The following is a 25378-nucleotide window of genomic DNA, read 5'->3' on the forward strand; positions in this document are numbered from 1 at the left end:
GCCAAATGTTCCCAGATGTAAACTGAAAACACAGCCATATGGTGGAGGCGTCCTTTAAGGGAAACTTGAGCCAGGTATGCCGCTTTATGTGACTCGTATGTCGGCTTTGGGATTTTTCAGTGGGCATTTGTCGCCGTCAGTGAAATAAGCCGGAGGTCCGCGGAGTTAATCAGCGTGGCTAGCCCGCCGGCTAACGTTAGCTTCGGCTGGCTAGCTGGTAGCGGCTGGACCCAAAACGGGGCAAAGCGACCACCTCAGCCGATAGCCGATACAGTCCCCCCTCCTTGTACCTGTAGCTACGCAAAGTGATGGCTTTTACACGCTGCTCCTCATCACACGCCGCTTAATTTTTGAACGAGGAGACGACAACTTTGTCAAGAAAAGAGGCTAATTACTACCACCGGTTTTATCCCAAATCGACTGCGCGCCTTTCTGATTTTTTTTTTTTTTGTAGCCGGCTTTGAGTGCGTTTCACCGCAGCTTCCGCACAGATGCCGCATTGCTTTTATCAGGAAAAGTGCCGTCCGAGGTTTGGCCGAAAACGGCAGCTAATAATCGGGATTTCTGCGAAAACGCCGGTCTGTGCGTTAATAACGGGGAAGGTGTTTACTGACCGGTTCGAGCCAGAATTATTACAGCTAGCTTAATTGGCTTAGGATGGCAGCTAGCAAGCGAGCATCCCCATCAACTGAGAGCCTCCCTTAAGTTGCTGGTCGGGACTCATTAGACCATGTTTATCCTAATCGATAAAGGCTGTGTTTGGCTGTTTGCTTCCTCCCGGATCGTGTTGATTACAGCCGCATTAACGTGAACATCTGTGTTGACAGCTAGGTAAGGGACAGCTAGGTCCTCGTTTTGACTTACTTAGTTGTACATACTATCAGCAGCATTACTTTGGCTCTGAGCCCTGGTGCTTTGCGGTATTTTTAAGATTAGGTGATGCTGATACTGCTGGAAAAAATGAGAAATTAATGTTAAATAACAGGCAACAAGCCATTTGATCATTAAGCCCAGATAAAACTTCAGAAAATCCCCCCCAAAATATACCAGCTTCATCATTAACACAGCCCAGATAATATCAGTTGCATGTCAAGATATTGATTTTACATCAACAAGGGGTATTTATTCATGATATTGGACACTTGATCATTACGATAACACATCATTACTGTGCTGATTCACTGTTATTAATTAAGATTTAGTTAAAGGGGAACTATGGAGAAGAAATAATACAATATTAATGAGTTAAATAAAACAAACTTATTCCACGAGTGAATAAACAAGCTGTTCTCAGAGGAAAATTAGGTTTGAAGCTAGAAAGGTGGCAGGGTCCGCCACATATAAACAAAGTAAAACAGTATGAAATTGCTTTGTCCTTTAAGGTCAGTTTGTTTATTCAGTCATGAAAACGTAGAGAGTTTGTTTATTTTCGTTGTTTAGGCAATCAGTCAATGACGATCTTTCTCTTCTGATTACAATTTCTCCACCAAAACTACATAGTGCACCTTTAATCATGATACAGCATGATTTCTGTGCAATGAGGCGGAAAAACCATCATCAAGATGCCACAAGAAACACGCTGAAGTAGTAAAAAACAAAGGAAAGGGAACACAATGTTCAGCACCATTTTCTGCTCTAATGTTACTGCTTAGGCTTGAAGTGGACATAAAGTGGACACATAGTTACCAAATCTGATGTAATAGCATGTAAGTGACAAGAATAAGGTGTCAAATTATTAATTACAGTAATAAAAATGAAACGCCCCCAAAAGAGTGTAATACGATGGCATACCATGTTCGACTGTATCAGGATGTGTTACGACACTTGCGTGTGACGGGAACAATGCAGCCTGTTCAGTCACAAAACATGTCTGGAGTTTCAGAGCAAAACAACAGCAAAAACAACTAAAATGTCTCCGTACGGCTCGTCAGGTGTAATCCAATTCTCCGGAAGCACAGAGATCTCAAATTAATTGAATGAACGATGTGATTTACACCCGTAATTTTCACTGTAGCTGCAGAGTCCCCATCTACTTCAGTTGTTTAGGAGAATGCTGCAATGCTGTTTTGCTGCGAAGCTCCAGAAATGTTTTGTGAACTACGAAACTTCCATCAGCATGGGGGTTGAAAAGATAATGGCCGAATTTTTATTTTTGGGTGAACTGTTCCTTTAAGCATTTTCTCCTCGTGCTACCAGTTGGTCCTCTCTGGTGTCTTTGCCATTAAGCTGCATCGATGATTCGTAATTGCCTGTAGGTGTGACTGTGTTTGTCTAGACTAATAGCCTCCCGTGGGGGGTGTTTCCCGTACACAAAGCATGCTGGGATAGGCCTCAGCTCCCCTACCGAGCCGACTCGGCTAAACGTGGCCGGAGCTTTGTGCAAATAAGGGGGGGATGCTTTTCTAGTTGAGCTTGAAAGACGGGTAATCTGTCCTCCCTCCGTCTGTCTGTGAATGTGGACGGACCGAGGAGGGTAGCCTGTGAGGCAGGCAGCGTTTGAAAACAGGGAAATGAGCCGTGTCTCAGCATGCAGAGCGAGAGCAAACAGCCAGCAGCTACCGGCACAACCGGTTGGAACCGCTCTCCCTTAATAATTAAATTATGAACTGAGCTAAAACAACAATTCAGCCACATCCACCTGTCGTGTTACTTTTTCCCCCCCAAGACGACGGAGTCAATTGCTTAGCTGACTTTGCACTTGCTGGTTATTGGTTTACACCTCCTTCATTCCCAGAGGTGTCATGTTGTTGTTGAAGGCTAACACCCCCTGTCAAAATGTCTCTAGATTTAGTTAAGCTTGGTTAGTTCACTATAAAATGATGTGTTAATGTCACACGGGTGGACAAACCTTTTACCCATAAACTGGAGTAACAGTGCCCCTTTTTTCTTGTTTTATGGTACTACAGAGAAATCCTTGTAGAAGTGTGTTAAACTGATGACTGACTGACAAGTGTGTTGCTTTTAACAAACATTGAGGCCATTTTTTTTGCTGTGTGAACTAATTTCTGCTTTATTTTTCTCTCCCTATCTCAATCGTCCCCTCTCCCTCACTGCACCGATGCCTTTCCTTCCTGGTTGTGACCACCGATGGATGCCATCAGAAGAAAGACATTTTTATCTCCAGAGTGTTTGTCAGGCGAATTTTAGTTGTGATTACTTGAGAAAGTTTAACTCGCTATGTGACTCCTGAGCCATAGTCCTCCTCCTAGGAATAAAATAAAAACAGAGTGTAGGTAGAAACACACCCTCAGCTCTTTGTGACTGTGTACTCATCTCTGGTAGCTGCTTGAAACCTGCACTCTACACATTCACACATTTTTTTATTAAAGGAAAAAGTGCTTCTGCGTCGGCATCACTGACAAATTCACAGAATCAGAAAGATTATCAAAACTCAGAGAGGATTTTCTTTCACATGCCTGGTGGCAGCCAACCACTTTGCTTCAATGGAGAAGTGCAGCAGCAAAAGAACACCTTGTAGAGGTCGCCGTCATCTCAGCATCACCTGGGAGATAGCCTAGCTCAGCTCAGCTCAGGTCAGCACCGCTAGTCCTTGACCGCTCCCCAACCCTTCTCCTCCCGCATCCCACACAACAGCCCTCCCCTCCCCTTCTGCTGTTTCCAAGCGAGCTGCCATGGCATCGGTGCGCTTCACGGTGACGCCCACCAAGGCGGAGGACCTCCCGGGGCTGTCCGACACGTCGCCTGACATCAGCTCCCGCTCCGGTGCCCGCGTGCGATTCGGCTCCAGAGAGAGCGTCAATCGAAGCGACCCACTCAGCGAGGTGTCTGGAGTCGGGACGGCAGGAGGAGGGGCCGACACGCCTGAACACAGCAGTGTGGAGCAAGGTGAAGAACACACACACACACACACACACACACACATCCAGCTAAACATAACGTGTTGTCCCTTTACGCATACCAACCTGTCACTCTGATTAATGTATTCCCACTGCAGACGGTGAATCCACGGTGTAACTCATACTGTATGTTTGGGACGTGTCAGACAGCTGCTCCTCCATGACACATAAAAGCCAAAAAAACATCCACTAATCCACTCAGAAATCAAAGAAAAGACCACTGCTTATAACTGCAGAACTTGCCTGAAAATTTGACCATTTAAAACATTTCTTCAGTGTTAAAGTAATCCAGTGACATGTGTCCGTACATTCATGAGTACATTGCTATCAGGAGTTGCGAAAAACTAATTCGGCATACTTTTTAACACATTTTCCGTCAAAAATATTCGGGCCTACAGTGTAAGCTCGCTGAATACATAGCAAAAGGGAAGGAATAAAAGGGAGTGATGGGTCTGAGGGTGGGTCCACAGCGTGATTTTGAATATCCCTGACCTAGAGGTGTCATGCAGAAGTAAAATGAGTCTTAAGTCCTCGGGCATCTCTTGGTATAATTTGATAAAGGAGAAGAGGGCCCGCCATGCAATTTCCTGACATTACATCACATGAGTTCTGGGTTTTTCTCCGATTTCAAACATGAGCCTCATGCTGCCGCTCGGAGCTGTCAGTGTGAATTCATCTCATTGTGCCCATTTCAGTTTAAACATATTTTAGACACACTTTTCTGTATATTGCCATGAAGGTAGTCTAAGATCACACTGTTGCTGGATTCCCACACAACAAGTTCCCAGGAGCGGGAACGTCCGAGAGATACAGCTGTGTCCAAAAATGTCGATTTTATGGGAAGTAAAAAGAGAAGTGTTATTTTTAGATGTATCCTCACTCACGTCTCAAGTTTAACAATGTGCTTTCAAGCGTGTTTTATGGTGTTCGGGGCCATAAAGCCCCACATTTGTTGTCTAAATGAGGTCTCTAAGGCAAAAAGAGCAACAGCTCAACTGGTGAGAACGATAAAAAGACTTCAATGTAAGCCTGTTGTGAAGATAGTGTAGGTTTCACTTCCCTCACTGCTGTCATCAGCCCACCTACGGTGATTCACTTCTTTATTTAATGGTAGCTGACAGCAGGAACCTTTTCACACGGGCTCACAGGTACAGATGTGAAGCTAGCAGGTCCAGTTTGACATGAAGGGTGCGGTAATCCAGATGAGGAAATGGAGGAGAATGTTTTCTTCTGACTGCTGTGACCGCGCAGTTGTCGTGCAGTAATTCACTTTCCCGAAGTGTTTAAGAATAGCTGCGCTGATTCACTGGTTCAACAAGGGCGGTATAACTGTGGAGAGATGTAACTGTATTAGCTACACTGATCCACTTAAGTGGTTGCATAGTAGTGAGGATGCCCCACGTTGTTTAATAAGCTTTCCAGAAATAGAAATCGAGCCGTTTAATCCGATTGAGCTTCGATCAGGCCGTGCGATGCTGCGGTTGTTTGTGCAGAGGAAACAAAGAGGCAGACTGCTGGAGACGGGAGCGCACAGCAGTTGTCTCGGCCGAAATAGAAAAGCGGCGTGCTGACAAGAAAAACGCTGCTGCTGCTGCTGCTGTTGTTGTTGAAGTGAATGAGTCAAGATCCTGACAGGCGATGAGGGGGGGAAAAGGAGGCCGGAGGAGCGGGGAGTTATTTTCAGAAAGGTCAAATGCTCTGTGATCCATTGTGTTTTTTTGACACCAATAAAGTTAGCGATTGAATTTGACGTCCGCAGACACACACGCACCTGACTCTGGGAGCTTTTCCGCTTCACTGGTTGCTCACACGTACGCACAGAAAAAGGCTTCATCCTCAGATGTGCGATCTCAGGTGGATGGACTTCTCCCACACAGCTGCGTTCCCTTGTGTTAAGCTCAGTGTGAGCTCATTTAGAGGGGACGGGATGCTTATTTCTTTCTGCAGCGATAACGCAAAGGTGACTCCGGGTCAGGGATGGGAGTCGCGGAGTAACTCAGGATAATGTATGATCACAATACAGCGTCTGCGTTACTAAATGAAACAAGGTGCCAGGGCTGGATGATACAATGTGCAATAAAGGGGCATAGAAGCTTGAATCTGAGTATTGTCAAGATTAAGGCTTCAACCAAAGCTCTACATTAAATTGTCCAATATAAGACAGAGGTCAGTGTATCATCTCTCCAGTAAATTACAGGTAAAGTACAGTTAGGATTGTATCGCGTGGAGGTGAAGTCGGTGTAATCAGGCAGCAGTCCACACAGACGGGCTGTGTGGTTGTAAAGTGTCGATCTTATCAAGATGCTGTCGTCATCATTCTGACTCCTGACTGTCCTGATCAACAGGTTAGGCCTCGAACATACCAGAGGAAAATCCCACGTGTGTTGTGTGCTTGTTGACATCTGTATTTACCCACAACACCTTTTATTGTTCTGTATGTCAGTATGCAAAGAAAGTAACTTATAAGTTAATAGAATATGCAATAAATATGTTGCAAAGCATCAGCCAATTTAAAATTTTTGAAGAAGAAACTAGCAGAACTAGCTTAGTAATTAATGTTTTCGTACCACACCAGTTGGTAGTTGTTTTTCTGGTGTGGAGTCAGTTTCACACTCACTATCTTTGGCCAGATGAAGGACTGCAAACAGGATGGGAAGTTGCCTCCCACCAGCCAAATGCTGGTGTTTTTTTCTTTTTTTCTTTACATGGCTATTGACTTCTTTTCTCAGTGTGTAACAACCAGCTGATGTTTGCTGGTGAGATAGTGAAAGTCAGCTGATACATTATTGGATCTAGAAGCTAGTGTGTCAGAGAGCTGTTTGTCTTGACTACATATTACTTCCGGGTAGAAAACCCCTGCAGCACGCACTAGTTTACATACAATTTAATTCACTTTTTTCAATTTACCTGTTGGGCCACGACTAAACAAAATGACAGCTTGAGTTTAACCCAAAATAGCAGCTAGTCAGAGACATCGCTGTTGGGTAGAAATCACAGCAGAGACGTAGAGAGAAGTCGTACGATTGTCTTTAATTATATATCTTTTAAATGTTTCAGTTATGGCTGGAAATGGCAACAGAAATAAACGATTTTCCCGATTTCACGTGCAAATCAACCGCCAGTTGTCGACCGGGAAGTGGCTGTTTTTGTTAGTATGACGTTTGAAAGGACACTTGTGGTGTTTATGGAGCTGTTCAACCAATTTAAAGGATTTTTTGGTGAAAGTATCCCGTACTAAAAAAAGAAAAATGTGAAAAATTGAAGTTATTTTGATTAACCGAATGTAACAGTATCAACTAGCCCCTTACAAGGGTGAAACCCAGACAGGAAAGTGTTTAAATAAAATAAATCAGTCGGTATTGTGTCTGTCGCATTGACGCGAGTACAGGACATTAATTTTGACTTTTAATAGTCAGATCAAACTATGGAGAGATGGGAATCCTTCAGAGAGGGTTATACTTTAACACAAGATTACAGAGATGTTGCGCCAATCCGCTAACCAAACATAATGCATATTTTTTATTTGAATATTCGCACATTTGTTTCAACAAATTGACTCCACTCATGTCACGCGTAAGTGTCCTTCAGCTAAATGTGACAATGCATTTGGCCGTTTGCTGCCGATAGCGTGAGTGTGGCGGAGCAGGGAGGGAAGTGATGTTGCTGACTCAGGTGCTGCTGATGCAGAGGTCTGTGCTGACTGAGGCGGAACTGAGCTGAACCGGCGACATGGTGGCCGTCGCATCAAACTGTGTGTGTCTGTGTCTGTGGGAGAGAAAGTTTGAATGAATCTTAGTGAGAATCTACGCCACCTCGCTGTGGTGACAGAGGTGGGCATTGTGTTAAAGGAAAGGTTCACAGTTTTTCAAGTCTGTCTCACACAGATTAAATAGTCAAGCCGATTATTAAAAATTGGCGTTTAATTTAACAGATGACGATTAATCGATTAATTGTTGCAGCTCTAATTACATAATCTTTTTCTTAGTATCCCTCCACTGTAGCTCAACAAGGAAACTCTGTCCAGGGAAACACAAACACGATTTTAACATGCATTAACAGGATCACTAAATGGCCAGTATGAACAGGAGGAGTTAATTTAAGACTTGGAAACCTGTCCCTGAAAGCCGTTTTCCCGCTTTCCTTTAATTCTTTATCTCTGTTTTTGTGTCCAGGTGATGGAAACTCCAAAATCTCCAGTGTGTACATCAACAACACTCACGGGGTGGATGACGATGACTTCTACGACAGAAACTTGGCCCTATTTGAGGTTCGAAACACAACGCTGACAGAACTGCTATCATGCATATTCACGTGATAAATGTCCTGTAAACTTCAGCTGGTAGCGCAGGTAGAAACTTGTTCTTGTGGGCGTATGTCGTGACTTTTTAAAAAATGTTTTCTTGTTTAGCGTACAGTACATGGACAAAAACAGAACCTCCTAATCGCGGTTGTTCATTTGCCAAAGTGTCTGCTAAATTAGAGCCGAAAATAAACCAGCATTTGGCTGGTGGGTGCAGATCATTTCAGGTTTTTAATAGATTTTGAAGTTCCCTGGAAACAGCTCTGTCCTCTCTCTCCCACTTCTTTAACAAGTCATTCAATATGCCTCGTTCTCTCCTCCATTTCCCTTTCTTTTATCTGCTGCCGTCCTCTGTGCTGGTCACCCCTTCTGTCCTCCACCTTTCTTCCTCTTCACTCCACTTTATTCCCTCCCTGCCCCTGTTTTTTCTTTTCTTTCTTCCCTCTCTTCCTCTTCTTTCACATTCCCTGGCTGTCTCCGTCCTCCCTTCTTCTCACACGACAGGAGGAGATGGACACTCGGCCGAAGGTGTCCTCTCTGCTCAATCGCCTGGCCAACTACACCAACCTGACGCAGGGGGCCAAGGAGCACGAGGAGGCTGAGAGCATCGGCGAGAAGAAGAAAGCCAGCAAGGTACACCAGACTGTGTGCGCCTTACTCCCTTCTTTAACCCCATAAAGGGAGTTTGTTGACCTGTAAACACACCTTGTAAACAAATAAAAGCACAGTAAGGCACGTCACAAACAGAGGTGCACCAACAGTATATTATATAAACATTTTGAACCCAGATGCACTTTGTTTCGTACAATTTACTTATACCACAGCAAACGCAACCGAGATTATGATTATAGTGACATTGGTGGTGCAACAGGTGCGCAGTTGATATGATCATGATCACAGTGAGAAATGTCCTGAAGTAACTTTTGTATGGTAGTAAAGTTATATATGAGGGGTTGGGTGGATGTTATAAAAATTGAATGAATGCATCTTACTGTGGACGATGTTTCAGTCCATCAGTGAGATCTGAGCTCGATTATCTTCGCCTTGTTTTCCTTCATCCTTCAATTCAGGCCAAGTGTTTGATAACTTTTGCCAATCTTTGATCGAATACACACCACGTTGTGATAATCCCATGTGATCCTAATGATATTTTATTCAAAAAGTAAATATATTTAATTGATCACTACTTCTTAAAAGATCAGTCCACATATTCTAACTGAAATAACATCCAGAAACCTTTGAGTAACTGTGACAGACGAATCCTATCTTCCACTCTTGCCCTCTTGACTCAGCGTCTGGAAGTGAAAGTACAGCACAGTGTGACCGCGGTCTGAACTGCAGTCCTCGCTGATAAGAAAGCAGCTGGTCTAGATAAGACAGTCTGTTGTGGTGGTTCAGAGTCATTTACTACTTCCACCCTGTTCTGATTGCGCGCTTGCAGGATTGGTCACATTTGCCAACAGACGGCTGGGACACCAAAACATTTTTTAATCTTCCCTTCTGGCCACGCAGTGTGTTCAGTATAAGCATTTACATAAGTCTGCTGCCTCTGGGTGTGGAGATGCAGTGACTACCAACCCCCGGGGGCAAGTCACCCGGGGGGGGGGGGTTTATGGAAAGATTGTGTTGCTCATCTAAACTGTAAAAAAGACATTTTCAAGATTACAAATTGGTGCGCAGCTGATCTTAAGTACATTTATTATATAACCACCAGTTACAAGAAGCTGGCAGCACAGTACACGCTTCCCACCAACCTAAGACACTTGTGACACCTAAACACCAAGTGCGATTTGAGAGTCTGTGTGTGAAATAAACCCAGCCGCCAAGCAGAAAAGTCTGAATAGTTTGCAAAAAGGAATAGATATGTGGTTTAAATAGTGAGCTAGAAGTAATTTATGAATACTGTCAACATGGTAAGCTAAAAATAATGCATACTCGGTTGAAATAAATAGCTAAATGTAATTAGCAACAGTTGAAATAGTTTGATAAATGTAGTACTAAATAAAATACTAGAATAGATGACGTGTGTTTTAAAAGTTGAAATACAGTCGATGAAGCAAAAAGTATTGGATAAATGTTTGATACATCCAGTAGTATAAATATAAATCTAAACTCGATATTGATTATTCAATTAAAAGTCAGGTGTCTAAAAAAAAACCCTCTTTAAAACAATTGATTTTTGTCGCCTCTCTCTGCTTTATCCACCTTCCAGTCGCCACAGATGGGGACGTTCATGGGCGTTTACCTGCCCTGCCTCCAGAACATCTTCGGTGTCATCCTGTTCCTGCGGTTGACCTGGGTGGTGGGAACTGCTGGGGTGCTGCAGGGCCTCTGCATTGTCTTCATATGCTGTTGCTGCGTGAGTATTTGAGTGTCTGGAGATGTTAGCATACAGAAATAATGAGACCGAGAACTAATCTCTCAATTTACTTAAATCTGTCTGTCTGTCTCTCTGCAGACGATGTTGACTGCAATATCGATGAGTGCGATCGCCACTAATGGAGTCGTACCAGGTATTCATTCACGTTCACTCTTTCTCTTTCGTCCGTTCCATACACGTGGACTAAATGGCACTGGTGTGCTGTGGTAAGCTCTCAAACTGAACTCGAGGTTGACCTTAAAGCCTGTCTTTTACTCGCTCTCCAAACAGTTGCTAGCCAGATCACGATCTTTAGACACAAGGTGGTCGTGCTGATACCGCTTTTGTCCACAGGGGCCACCAGAGTCAATAAACCGGAGGTTCCTTGTAGCAGCTTTAATGTTGTTTCATAGATGTTAAAGTCAATTTGAGGGCTATTCATTTGGTTCAGCTGCAGATATGAAGTGAGTCACTGAGCACTTGATTTCTTGTCAGTGCCACGACTTTAAATATTTTTCAAAAGCTCAGGTCATGACAGCTAGATAGTTAAATTGCTCTCCTTTTGCATGCTGACACACACACACATCATTTATATCAGTGGCACCAGGACTTATCATGTGCTCTACTGTAAATGAGGCACAGCTGACCGGATGGTTAAGCGGTGATATTGCAGTAAAACAGAACAAGAGACTTAAAGGTGAGGATGTGCAAATGTAGCCAAAGCCACAACCTGACTCTCACACAGCTAGTTGAAACCTTTTTTCTTTGATGATCAATCCTTTTATGGCGGCCATTTTGAGTTGTGACATCTGTAGATGTTCATTTTGAAGGTTGTTTTCCCTCAGTTACGGCCGTGCTGCTGAAGTACATGTTTTTCTAATGAGTGTTATTTCTGTTTGTCCTGTCTCTCCCTCTGTCTACCTCCCCCTGTCTGTCTGTACACACATTAAAAATCCCCAGGATATTTATCCGCCATTGACTTTTACCTTTCACTGGAACGCCTCTAGACGAATATCTCAAATGTCAAAGTAGTGTGATATTTCCACTGGCATGTGACATTTCGATAATTGACCGTAGAATGAAAAAAACCCTGGGTAACATAGAGATTTAATCTAACATGTCCTGTTTGGCATCAGTCATTTCATTCCATGCTGTCTTTTTCTCACCTGAACAGCTTCTCATGCTTTTCTCACCATCTAGTCTCAGATGGTAGTTTAATACTGAATGTATGTAGTGTACTGCAGTTTAATATAAGGAGTAATCAAAAGTGTTTGGCTTCCCGAATACAGCTCAGCCATACCGATGTGTGGAAAGCTTTCCAGAGACAGTTTTTGTAGCATTCATTCAGCTTCAGCCTGCAGCATCACATTCATACGCACGTTTTCTTTGATTAACATTAATTTTGTCGTGTTTGTCGAATGTACAGGAGCTACGCGTGTGCTTTTTTTTGTTAACGGGTTGCATTTTGGAAACCAAACACTGAATTCTGAGCTCACAGTCGGTAGTGAAATTGTAGTTTTTCTTACTGTATGATTCCCTCATGTGCTCTGTTTTATAACTGGTTCAAATTGTATCGGCAAGTTACGCTTACTGTTTCTTTGAACTCACTCAGAGTATCACGTGTAGGGCAATGCCGTGCATTTTCTGCTGGGTTTTATTTGAAATTTGCCAAGCAGTACCTGAGTTTTGGTGGCAATACTATAAGTAAGGAAACTAAACTAACTCTAGAGCTCTACTCAATTGATCATCAGCTCTTAAAAAGTGGATACATCATAGCTACCTAGCCAAGGCTAGTTGTAAGTCTACACCTCCAATAACAGCTCTTTAATCAACATATTTCTTATTCTTATAGTCCCATATTGTGAGACTTCCCTGTCGTCTTCCAGCACACCGCCTGTGTTCAGAAACTGTGCCTTTAAACGTGACATCAGGACTTCTTTAACGTTTTGATGTCACACCTGCACAGTCACCGCCCTCAGCACTGCAGAAATGGACCGTATGAGAAAAATAAAGTGTTTTATGAACATTAAAGCATGTAAACATTTTCTTGTAGACACCCAAAATCAAAGGACGAACCTGAAAATTAGCATACTATGGGACATTTAATGTAAAAATACATGAGGTCAGCTTCATCTGCTGCAGCTACATTCTTGACTCAGACTGATATTAGAGTTTTATATGTCCCTCACCAGTAAATAAAACTGAAAAAACAAGACATTTACTAACATGAACACGACGTCAGGCTGGATGAAAAAAGTAAAGCAACTCAGCAATTCAGTCGGATTAACTGGCAGGTTTTTAATATTTTTCTTTCTCTGTATCATTTAACAAAAGAAGTTTAAAAATACTGATGTTATCTGAACACAAGCAGCTGCAGCAGTAGATTAGAAGTGGCAACATTTCGATTTGTAATAGGAACTTAAACAACAACAGGGAGAAAATAAAAAATACTGTGAGTCTGTTCAGATGCCAGCTTACAGTCAGTATTTGACTCTTTTTAGGCGGCACCAAAAAGGCATTGAGGTCTGATCCCCGGCCCTAAAGACAATCAAGAGTATATAACGGATGCGGTACTTTTACTTCAAGTGAACAAAAACAGTAAAGAGTGGTTTGCAGATACTATTTGACCAAAGATCTGCTCTGTCTTCTTACTCCAATGTGTCATGTAGAACATTATGCTTATTTCTTCAAGCATAGGATGACTTCTCTCATCAGCTGTCCTCTTTTCTCTCTCTTTACCTCCTTACATCATAATATTACTAACATCCATCCCTCTCTCTCTCTTTTTATGTCCCATCTCCTCTTCTTGTCCACCATCTCTTTCCTCTTTCTCTGTCTTTAATTTCCCACATTTCTTATTCTTCTACCACCCTACTTTACCCTCTCTCCCTCTCCATTTCCACTTCTTCCAACCCTGATGTACAACCTGCCCCGCTCTGTCTCTCTCTCTTTCCTCTTTCTCTCTCCTCCCCCTCCAGCGGGAGGTGCCTACTTCATGATCAGTCGCTCTCTGGGTCCAGAGTTTGGGGGGGCGGTGGGCCTGTGTTTCTACTTGGGCACCACCTTCGCTGGAGCCATGTACATCCTGGGAGCCATCGAGATCCTTCTGGTGGGTTTATCTTTACCCCGTCCTTTAGGGTTTCATCTGTAATTCGGATCAAATCAAGATATTTAACCACGTTTGATTCGAGGATCGAATAAAAATCTTTCGATTGTCTCTGCTGCATCTCCATCCTCCAGATGTACATAGCACCTAAGGCAGCCATTTTTGAGTCAAAGCATCCTGAAGGCGAAGGAGCAGCCATGTTGAACAACATGCGGGTCTACGGCTCTATATGTCTCCTCCTGATGTCCTTGCTGGTCTTCGTGGGGGTGAAGTACGTCAACAAACTGGCCTCCATCTTCTTGGCCTGCGTCATCGTCTCCATCGTCTCCATCTATGTCGGAGCGCTGGTCTCCGCCTTCAAACCGCCACAATTCCAGTAAGTGTTGATTGATTTATTCCCAAAAATACAGCGCCGACCAATCCTTTTCGACTGACTAATAGGCTTCTCCATCCACAGAGTGTGCATGCTGGGAAACAGAACTATCAGCGGCCATGAAATTGATGACAGCAAATGTGCTAAAACCATCCAGCTGCAGATCAAAGAGCCATCAGAGAGAGTTGACGCCAACTTCACTTTAACTAGTGGTAGGAGTGTGTCCTCACACCAGCCCTCTCACTTACAACCGCTTGTTGTTGTTGTTTTCTTTGACATACTGTATTCCTCCCATTAGAAAACGGCACTGTGGGCCCGACCTTTGACCCCAGCCCTATGCCTGCTCTGGTGGAGAAGACTACGAGCATTTGGAAGCTTTTCTGTCAGGGCCCAGAGCTCAACGCCTCCTGCGACAAATACTTCAGTTCCAACAATTTTTCTGAGATTGAAGGGATCCCCGGTCTGGCCAGTGGGATCATTTCAGGTAGAGTGTGTGTTTTATATGGTGAAACAATACTCACACATGTGACACATTTCAATGCAAGGTGTACATAACCATATAAAAGTAAACAAAGAGCCCTGAGGGTTGAGGAGTTAGCTAAAAAAAAAAAATTAACTCAACTGTCAGTTACATCCGGCTGGTTTTCAGCTGTTTCAGGAGTCGTGTTAAGTTATTGCTGGCGAAAACCCAACATTTCCTGATTTTTGCTGCTTCAAAATGGCAAAATGACTTTGATTGTGAAGAATTTACAGGAAATCAAATGTCTGTTTTACTGAATTAGTGGAGCTTTGTTAGCGCAGATTCTTCGATAATACAGCCGGTAGGAAGAGTGTTTACAGCTGCGTTTAAATGTCTTCTGCTCAAGACGAGTTCTCTTTAGTTAAAGACGCCAATTTGAACAGGTAGTCCTGTTGTAATGGAGATACATGTAAACGCCAACATATGTGGAGTTCATAGAGGATACAAGATGCAAGAACAGTTCACTTAAAATAGGTACAAACAGAAGCTGAATGATTTAAATTAATGCATTTAAATTCACCAAATGGTATCAAAGTGATATTTTTTACTGTACTTCATTGCTCTCCAACAACCTGTTCCTCTTCACTGAATCTGGCAGCATGCAATCAGTCCTTTTTGTCAGTAAGACGAGCCAAATGAAGCATTAAACTGCCTTTTTTATGGGAGCGCACAACCACCGTTGTGACAGTCATTAACCCTGATTGGGGTTTTGGTTTTGTTGAGCCGGCAACTACGGGATAACAAACACATAACCTCATCCACATGATAAATCTCCTCCTCGCAGAGAACCTGTGGAGCGCCTACCTCAGCAAAGGGGACGTGGTGGAGAAAGGCTCCCTGAACTCCTCTCTCGACGCACACCCGGCCTCCACTCATCAGCCTTATGTCTTCGCTGACATCACCACCTCCTTTACACTGTTAGTGGGCATCTTCTTCCCCTCCGTCACCGGTAAGGACAGCTGCACCAGCTGTGTTAGAGGGTAACTTCATTCTGTTATGTTATGAAAAATGTTTTGTCGACAGGAAGAAGGTAGGTGTGGTATCCATTCTTGCTTAAGGAAGGTACAGCTGCTTTTTTCAGGATCAGCCACATTGTGTGTTTCACATCATTTACTCACTCAGTACATTACATTTAAACAGTGCCAACACCATTATGTAACACTCTAAGTAATGCTTTTGTAATGATATTCTTGTTTTCCTCAGGAATCATGGCAGGTTCAAACCGGTCGGGGGATCTGAAAGATGCCCAGCGCTCCATCCCCATCGGAACCATTCTCGCCATCATCACCACCTCCATCGTCTGTATCCTTTCATGATTATAACAGGGCTCGATCACCAGTGTGTGTTTAATGACTTCCTGCTGACTCTTCAGGCAAAATGCTGGGGAGCTATCTGTGTCCGCTTTTAAAGCACTTGTTTCGCTAGATTGATTGCTCATTTAATAGCGCTATTATCTCTCAAAGGCACTTACGATGCATTTCATTTGATTGGGCTGCTGAGTGTTGTTATCCTGAGTGATGTCCATCCAGACCTGACCAGCGTTCTTTTGTTTGGAGCCTGCATCGAAGGAGTGGTCCTCAGAGACAAGTCAGTACACCTGCTCTTGTATCTGATCGTGTATATATCCTGTTATGTGTAAGAGAAAGAGAGTAGTTATCATGTTTTTGTTTTCCACTGCAGGTTTGGAGACTCTGTTAAAGGGAATCTGGTGGTGGGGACGCTGGCCTGGCCCTCTCCCTGGGTCATTGTGATTGGCTCCTTCTTCTCAACATGCGGCGCAGGCCTCCAGTCACTGACCGGCGCTCCCCGGCTCCTGCAGGCGATCGCCAAGGACAACATCATCCCTTTCCTCCGGGTTAGAGCTGCAAACATTCATTTTAATTACAGCGACTGTGCTAGAATGAGAACTGAGAACACGCCGTCTCTCAGAATGATTCGTAATTCATATGTTTGACAGCTCACTGTCACTTTATCTAGAGGTCCCATAATTTTGCCGTCTACTGACCAAAATCCAAAGTCTTGAGATTGTTCTGAGTGCAAATCGCACTCTCTGTGGCCGAGTTGGGTTGTGAACTCTCTGCCATCATTACCACAGTTGAGCTATTCGCTTGGCTTTCTTTTTTCTTTTGGCTTGACAAACATTTCCTTTTCAATCAGTGGAAATGACGCTGTGTGTGTGACTTCTGTCCACAGCCGCAATAGTGTCGCCTTTTCTTCACAATCAAATGTCCGTTTGTTTGTTTTTTATCATTTGATTATATTGTAACTGTCTGTTTTTAGTTAAAAATAAAAAAGAAACAGTTCTGTATCTCTCTGTAACTCTTTTTCTTTGTGTGTGGTGGTGCCAGGTGTTCGGCCATGGGAAGGCTAACGGGGAGCCCACCTGGGCCCTGCTGCTGACGGCTCTGATAGCCGAGCTTGGGATTCTCATCGCCTCACTGGACCTGGTGGCTCCCATCCTCACAATGTGAGATATGACAGCTGTGTGTGTCTGTTGTGTGTGAGTGTGTGTGTGTGTGTGTGTGTGTGAGTGAGTGTGTGCGGCAAGTATCTCACCAATTATTTCTTGTTTCATTTTAGGTTCTTCCTGATGTGTTATCTGTTTGTGAACTTGGCCTGTGGCCTGCAGACCCTCCTGAGGACGCCCAACTGGAGGCCACGCTTCTCCTATTACCACTGGTACTACCACACATACACACACATACGCACACAAATATATATATATATAACCGCTCATCTGTGCCTCTGGTGTGTCCAGGACCTTGTCATTTTTGGGGATGACGATCTGCCTGGCGCTCATGTTCATATCCTCTTGGTACTACGCAATCGTTGCCATGGTGATCGCCGGCATGATCTACAAGTACATTGAGTACCACGGGTACGTTGCCATGGAGATGTATTCCCCCTCACATGGTAGTACATGTACAGCATGGTCAAGAGATGGTGTGTGTATAAGTGTGTGTGTTTTAGTGTGTGTGTTTTAGTGTGTGTGTGTGTGTGTGTGTGTGTGTGTGTGTGTGTTAGGGGAGGTAATACCACAGTGTGTATTTTTATATATTCCATGTATCCGTGTGTGTATCAGAGCGGAGAAAGAGTGGGGGGATGGGATCCGCGGTCTCTCGCTCAGCGCTGCCCGTTATGCCCTCCTGAGGTTGGAGGAGGGACCACCGCACACCAAAAACTGGAGGTACAGCCCCGAACCCTGTTTGTGTCACCAGAGTCATTATTACTGCTCCTCAGCAGACATGTCTTTCATTATATAGAAGTGCTTTACGTCAGCGGTAAAGTGATTGTACTTCAACAAAATACACAATTGCCCTTTAAATAAATCAAAAGACAAAGGATGGATCAGATGACAGCTGTGCTGATTGTGGTTATTTCCACACTGATCTGACCATTTTGAATGCATGCACTGTTGTCTTCACAGATTCTGTAGGACAACTCGATGTTATTCATTGTTAAAATCCACATCCACTAACCCACGCTCGTTCTTCTCCAGGCCCCAGGTGTTGGTCTTACTAAAACTGGACGAGGACGCCCACGTCAAGTCTCCTCGCCTGCTGACGTTTGCCAGCCAGCTGAAGGCGGGAAAGGGCCTGACCATCGTTGGCACGGTCGTCTCCGGCAACTTCCTACAAAGCTACGGAGAGGCCCTCGCTGCTGAGCAGGTGGGAGCCTCTGTCCTGGCAGCGTTGCTGTTTGTTTCATTGGTTAGTTGAAAGATAGAAAGAAACCTTTTATGTTTGTTTCCCCCCTGTTTCAGACTCTGAAGCACCTGATGGATAAGGAGCGCGTGAAGGGCTTCTGTCAGTGCATCGTGGCTCAGAAGCCGCGCGAAGGCATCAGCCACATGATCCAGTCCAGCGGCCTGGGAGGAATGAAACCCAACACGGTGGTGATGGGCTGGCCTCACGCCTGGAGGCAAAGCGAGGACCCCCAGTCCTGGAAGACCTTCATCAGTGAGTCGATCAAATCAAAATCAAATTTGTTTGTTTCTTTCCCTTATCTCAGAAGTTTGGGTTTCAGAGTTAGCAGGTCTAACAGCGCCCTCTCTCTTCCCTCCAGACACAGTGCGGGTGACCACAGCAGCCCACCTGGCCCTGCTGGTGCCCAAAAACATCTCTCTGTTCCCCAGCAACAGCGAGCCCTGCACTGAGGGCTACATCGACGTCTGGTGGATCGTCCATGACGGTGGGATGCTAATGCTGCTGCCCTTCCTGCTGCGCCAACACAAGGTAAGAGCGCTTCGACCCTTTTATGTGTTTAAGTCCACTTTTAATTGTCTCTCCTGCATCGCTGCATCTTTGATTGCTTTCTCTGAATGTTCTCTCCTCCTCAGGTGTGGCGTAAGTGCGGGATGCGAATCTTCACAGTGGCTCAGATGGAGGATAATTCCATCCAGATGAAGAAGGATCTGGCAACCTTCCTCTATCACCTTCGCATTGAGGCTGAGGTGGAAGTAGTTGAGATGGTACGCTTCTCACGCTGAGGACATTTTCACTCGTACAGTGTAACTCTCCTCGTCTCTGTCATGGTTTTCTTATCCGTTCTTCTCTCTCGCCTCCTCACAGCACGACAGCGACATCAGCGCGTACACCTACGAGCGGACCCTGATGATGGAGCAGAGGTCCCAGATGCTCAGACAGATGCGACTTTCTAAATCCGACCGGGAACGAGAGGTAAGCCTCGGTCCGATTGTGTATGAAGTCAGGGCGTAGATTTGCTTATGGACAGTCAAGACAGTAACTAGATCACTGAATTGTCTCCACCAGCAGTTTTAGCCATGACCTTACCTCGTCTCCTTTGTTTGTGATTGTCGTGCATCATTTTATCAGGGAAACCCTGGTAGCAGCAGCAGTAGGCAGGAGGCAGGTGGAGCTACAAGGTCTCAGGTGAGGTCAGTGGTTATGGGCAGATGTGAGTTCATGAGTTTTAGTATAAACTGTATATTTTAGAGGGGAACAAATGCATTAAAGTCCTGTTTAGGGCAAATTATTCAAGCTGACAGATGACGTAAAAGTTGTTTGTGAGATTATGTGCTCTTTAAAGACTCCATAAATTGTCTTTAGGATATTTTTTTTCTTCCATGATTTCCACATTAAACAAGTTTAGACTTCACTAGATCTACTCGTAACCAAAGATCAAGTTATGAGAGAGGAAGCGTCTGAGAGCAGGATGAATCTTGGGCTAGGAGTTTAATTGGAATAAAGATCTTTTGAACCTATTTGATAAATATTCGTAGGAACACGGTCTCCGTTCAGTTTCATTATTAAAGTTCATGTCATCTCCTTCCACCTCCGGTCTCCTCAGCGGGTACGCTGGAGTTTTGATGATGTAAGTTTACCGGTTAAACGGTAGTGAAGCGTCGGCTGTCTGATGTAGAGCAGTTTAGACGTAGTGGCCATAGATCAGTGAACACCTCCTGAATCCTTCAGAGAAAGACACAAAGTCCGGATGGTTTTGATCGGCCTGTAAACTCTCGCTGCTTATTTTTGAATCAGTGCACCAACAAGGCTGCTACAAACTATCCAGTAACCTGGTGATTATTTTCATGATTCATTTTCATTTTATTATTTCTTTTAATTTCACTCATTCTTACTTGAAATGTTTCAGTTTCAGAACTTTATCTGAAGGATTCAATAGTTTGATTAATTCAACAAAGTTGTTACACTGCTGATCTGGGTCAAATGTGCGTTTTTGTTTTTTAACTAAACAATCTTTTCTCTGAATGGACCGACTTCAAAAAGAGCAGTGAAGACAGTTCACTGCTGTTATTGGTCCTCCATCGACTCTTCTTCTTCTTCTTCTTCTTCTTCTTCTTCTTCTTCTTCTTCTTCTTCTTCTTCTTCTTCTTCTTCTCCCTCAAGTTCTCCTCTTTCTTCTATATCTTCTTGCTCACTTCTGAGTACCAGTTGCCATTTGACTCCGGTCTTTCCAGCAAAGAGGCACTAATGTCGTTGTGTCCCCGTAGTTAACCTCCAGTGCTTCTGCTAGAGTAGCTCCAGCCTGTGTTTTCTATTAGCAGGTTAGGTGACCTTGTGTTGTCTGTAGGTGTATCTTTCCCCCAGGTTCAGGAGTACTGGAGTCCTCAGCTCAAACACCTCCAAAGGAAGCACAGACAGACAGGTACAAAGAGACAGACGGAAAGAGAGAGACAGGAGTAAAGAGTCGGGGGAAGGGAGAGCAGGAAGAGGGAGGCATGGAATAAGGTTGTGAAACAGGCTGAGACGAGACGAGAAACAACATGTTTGTGTCTTTGTATCGTATCAGGCCCAGCTGGTGAAAGACCGCAACTCCATGCTGCGGCTGACGAGCATCGGGTCGGACGATGACGACGACACCGACGGCGGAGAGCGAGACAGGCCTGCGAGCGGCGGAGGCGGCAGCTCCGAGCATCACCGACGAGTTCAGATGACCTGGACCAAAGAGAAGACCTCGCAGTACAGAGCCACACACTCGGGCTGCTCCACGCCCGAAGGCTTCAGAGACATGCTGAGCATCAGGCCGTGAGTGGAAACAAGTGATTCGCAGTGGTGTTCTCTCTGATCGTAGTTAACTTTCTGTTAAATGTGTCTCGTTTTTCTGCAGGGACCACTCCAACGTCAGGAGGATGCACACCGCCGTCAAGCTCAACGAGGTCATCGTCAACAAATCCCACGATGCCCGACTCGTCCTCCTCAACATGCCGGGACCCCCCAGGAACCCTGACGGAGATGAAAACTGTATCCTTAACACTGAGAGTTGCACGTTTTCACTTAATTCAACAAATTAGTGAGCCACTTCAGTACGTTGCAGTAGTGTCCAACCACTGACTGTTTAAAATATGGACGGAGGCGCCACGTCCTCCTCAATCCTGCATCCTTTCTAATGGCCAGCAGGGGGCAACTCCACTGTTGAGAGAAGACAGATTGTATGTGATCTAACGAGAAAATTGATTTATGACCTCAGTAAACAGTTTCATGATGAGTTTATGGTTTCAATCTCTAGTTTCAAGTCTTCTTCCACACAGCTTGATGTTCATTTAGTAAATTATGGTCCCATTTAGATTAAAATGGACGATACAGCAGGGTATGATTTAGGGCGTGGCTCAGTCAGATCCAATCAAGGAACCTACAAAAGAAAGAAGGTCATTATGTCACTGAATCTCGCTTTGGTGCCAGACCGTGGTGACAGCTGTATTGAAGTCTATGGGAGATGCATGGAGAAAACCCAGCATACCTCACAAAACAATGTGTCGATAAGAAAGTCATCTCTGAAGCGTGTTCTTTCATATTCTGGAGGCATTTCTTCATCAGAAGTCACACGACGCAGATATGTTTCAGTGTGTTTCTTCATGCTTCTCCCGTAGACTTCAATACAGCTGACACACCACAGTCTGGCACTCAGGATCTCCTCCCCCGATCCTCCTTCTGGTCCACTGCCTGTTCGTTCAGGCTACTCAGTGTTACTCAGAGATATTGGAGCATTGATATTGATTGCGATGACGTGTACTTTTAATTGGTTTTAACGTCACTTGAGGTGTGCTGTGAGTTGCTAAATTGTCCCGCTTGTCTTATTATTCTTTCAACAAATATAAATGTAATTGATTTTCTTCCTCATTTCATCGTAATTGTCATAATAACAATTAAATCTGGTTAGCACTGTCAGTTTTAGTGCGTCAGTAATTATGTTAGCAGTAATATACAATAATACACAAGTTGTCCCTTGTTATGTTTAAGAAATCAATCAATCATGAAGCATTTAAAGGGCCCGAGGTATAAAAGCAGATATTTTCTCATGTTTTTCATGATTTATTGACACATTTGTCTTATTACTACAAGCTGATTTAGTTTAAAAACAAGGAACTGTAAGTGTTACAACCAGGTTTCACTTTATGTCGTTTCATCACAAAATATTCTGGTCATCGTAGAAAATAAAGAACAGAAACCTGCAGAAAACCTCCTTAACTTCCTGACCAGACATGGAGTTCCTCGAGGTTCTGACAGAAGGACTGGAGCGCGTCCTGCTCGTCAGAGGTGGAGGAAGCGAAGTCATCACCATCTACTCCTGATTGGACGAACAGAGAAGCGATAAAGAGGCAACCGATCACGCAGAAGTGAAGCGAAGGGAGACCGCGGAGGGGGGCCCTGTGAGCTCTGGGGGGGACATGGGCCCCTAAAAAAGAGAGACCGTCATTGGCTGCAGCGTCAGTCATCACGCCCAACACGCACCCCCTCCTCTCTACAGCCCTTTTCCTTTCATCTTTACACTTTTTCTGTCATGACAAGAGTTTCCATTCCACTAACGTCAAGCTACAGAAATGCCAACACAATTCCACGAACAAGCAAAAACAAACAAGCGTGATCAACTGTATGTGTGTGTGTGTGTTTGTGTGTGTGTGTGTGTGAAAGTCATCCACCTGAAGGAGGTTTGGTTTGTTGGAGAAGGGGACCAGTGTTGCGTCAGGTGTGTTTGGGCGGTGGACCAGCGAATGAGAAGAACGTAGAGCGCGAGAGTTTGTGAAGCGTCCCAGAAACGGAGCGTTCGTTCCACTGACGAGACTCAGGGTTGCTTTTTGTACAGAATGTATCGTGGAAGAAGATGTGAGTGTTTTGAGAGTAGGCTGAATGTCTGAGTGTTTTTTAAGTTTATTCCAATTCTACGTAAAAACTGGAACAGTAACGCATCAATGGAAGTGAAGAGCCTCGAGTCTTTAAACCCGCTCGGTGGTTCGTTTGAGGAAAATCAGTGAGTTTTTTGTGCTGAGATCAAAGGAAAAATTTACGGTTATCATTTAAGTGCATATCAGTCGTGGTTTTCGTTCTTACCTCAGAATCTGTTTTATCAACGGTGAAGTTCAGAGTTGGGCGACACCGAACTATTTACAAATTCTTGTGTGTTTGTCTGAACTTGCTGCTATTTCTCAGAATCGTCTCTGCTGTATGGAGGCCCATTTGAGCCAGCTAAAGGAAACAAAAGATAAAGGAAAAGTTGGTTGTGATAAAATAAAACTGCACAAAAATTTTAATTATCACCACTGATCCTCTAAATTTGGATTTATCTTAAAATTACGGCATAAAATGTCACAAATATGAGACAATATGTCAGAATTACTACTCAAATTTCTAGATTTTTGCTTACTATGTCAAACTGGTTGATTAATTAAAGTTATAAGACTTTTAATTTTTTTCTTAAAGGTCAATTTAAAAACATAAAAAGTCAAAATGATGATTTTTGTAAAACAAAAATATGAATGAAATTCAGAATGTTGACTTTCTAAGACAAAATGATCAGATTAATCTCTTTTTTGACTGATAAGTAAAAATTATGAGAGAGTACGTGAAGAACTAAGTAATTAGATAAATGTTTGACTTACTCAAGTTATTAAAGGTCTATAAGAAAAGGCAGATTATTGGATTAAATTTCTAGATTTAAATTTACCAAGTCAAACTTCTGAGATAAATCAAAATTATTTGATAAATCTCTTTTTTGTTGATTTCCCAAAAATGATGGGACAGTACGTAAAAAGTATTAGATTGAAAGTCAAAATTGTGACTTACCACACCCTTAATTATAATTATTAGAAAAATGTTTGACTTACTCAGGTCAAATTTAAGACCAATAATAAGAAAAAGTCAAATTATTGGACAAAATTTCTAGATTTTGACTTACAAAGTCAAATTGAAAGGAAAAAAAGTCAAAATGAGGACTTTGTGAGAACAAAAAGTGACTTATCTGGTGAAATAATTATAGATAAAGTCAAAATGATCAGATAAAAATCTCGCTTTTGGACTTTAGAGCAAGTACGTTACTAGTATTACGTAAAATGTCAATTATTTTTACTTGACTAACTCAGTCCTTCATTATAATAACAACTCAATTGACTCAAATAGATAAAGTCGTATTTAAGTTTCTCTTGTTTTAACGAAGTCACCATCTTTTTGTCTTTTCTCGGTAGAAATGGGCTTCCGTACACCCACCGCTCCACAATCTGCTGAAAACAAATGACAGAAACGATTTACAGTTAAAGTGACGCACGTCGTTATCTGCAAAAACAGCGAAACACCGGCAGTGCGCTCTGCTATTACGAAGAGGGCGGCTGTCTTTATGCACCACATTTAATGGATTTGTGATGTCGGCAGAGATCCGCCGCCGCCGAGGAAACTACCGGCGGCCGTCTTCTCTGCGTCGTGCCATAAACTGGCCCCGTGTCGGACTGCATGCGAGGAGGTCACGTTAGTGTTAGAGACTGGAAAGATTGTAAGAGTTTGAAAAGTCAGTATTGTTGACACACTCGAGAGAACCACTGCACTGCATGCTGTCAGATGTCACTTTGAAAGAAGTGCGTGTGTGTGTGTGTATATGTGCGTTTTGTGCGTGCGTCGTATGAATGACGGCACGTGGTGTTCTCCATTCCTTCTGACGAGAACATCGGCTGCTCTGTGTTAGTGTGAGCTCGTGCCCTGAAACTCTCCACCTCATCATACACCCGAACTAAACCTGCAGACATCCTGCTTTACGTGTGTCTGAAAGAGTGTGTGCGTGCGTGTGTGAGCTTGTTGCTAAAGTACGGAGCTGTAATCTAGAGGTGTTTGATTCCACCTTTATGCTTTTGTTCTTTTTCTTTTCTTTTTTTTTTTTTTACAGTGTTATCGTGCAGGGATTCTTTTACGTTCATTGTTATTTCCTAAACATTGTGTTCTTGCTTGTACATAAAGACAAAAAAAGATCCCAAGTTTTATCTTTTTTTAATTACATTAATATAAAAAGGAATCATAAAAAACTTTGCTTGAAAAATTACGGGAATAAATAAAGCAATTTTGAAGGAAAAGTTACAATATTTGTGATCCTTTTTGTTTTAACACACGACAAAGCATGTCTGTT

At 43.5% G+C, this 25378-nt stretch overlaps 1 protein-coding gene across 2 annotated transcripts; it reads left to right on the forward strand.

Moving 5' to 3' along the window:
- Positions 1–25325, forward strand: LOC141003554 (solute carrier family 12 member 6-like). 2 transcript variants are annotated; one of them, XM_073474922.1, is made up of 26 exons: positions 1–74; positions 3102–3846; positions 8030–8124; positions 8662–8790; positions 10370–10516; positions 10616–10670; positions 13495–13625; positions 13757–13998; positions 14080–14207; positions 14294–14479; positions 15300–15464; positions 15719–15817; positions 16045–16102; positions 16196–16370; positions 16864–16982; positions 17096–17194; positions 17274–17393; positions 17598–17702; positions 18015–18183; positions 18279–18474; positions 18581–18750; positions 18855–18986; positions 19087–19194; positions 20786–21021; positions 21104–21237; positions 22474–25325. In XM_073474922.1, exons 2-26 carry the CDS (start codon positions 3633–3635, stop codon positions 22563–22565), a joined length of 3504 nt encoding a protein of 1167 aa, XP_073331023.1. In that variant the 5' UTR covers positions 1–74; positions 3102–3632; the 3' UTR covers positions 22566–25325. The 2 variants fall into 2 exon arrangements, with proteins under 2 accessions (XP_073331023.1, XP_073331024.1); XM_073474923.1 differs by having other exon boundaries at positions 11–74; positions 3105–3846.
- The last annotated feature ends 53 nt before the right edge of the window (positions 25326–25378 follow it).

Source organism: Pagrus major, chromosome 10, assembly GCF_040436345.1.
Source record: "Pagrus major chromosome 10, Pma_NU_1.0".
In the NCBI taxonomy this organism is placed as follows: domain Eukaryota; kingdom Metazoa; phylum Chordata; class Actinopteri; order Spariformes; family Sparidae; genus Pagrus; species Pagrus major.

Coding starts and splice junctions, on each gene's coding strand:
- LOC141003554 (XM_073474922.1), top strand. CDS start 3,633: ATGGCATCGGTGCGCTTCACGGTGACGCCCACCAAGGCGGAGGACCTC. Junction 13,626..13,756: donor GAGCCATCGAGATCCTTCTG/GTGGGTTTATCT, acceptor TCCATCCTCCAG/ATGTACATAGCACCTAAGGC. Junction 15,818..16,044: donor CATCACCACCTCCATCGTCT/GTATCCTTTCAT, acceptor ATGTCCATCCAG/ACCTGACCAGCGTTCTTTTG.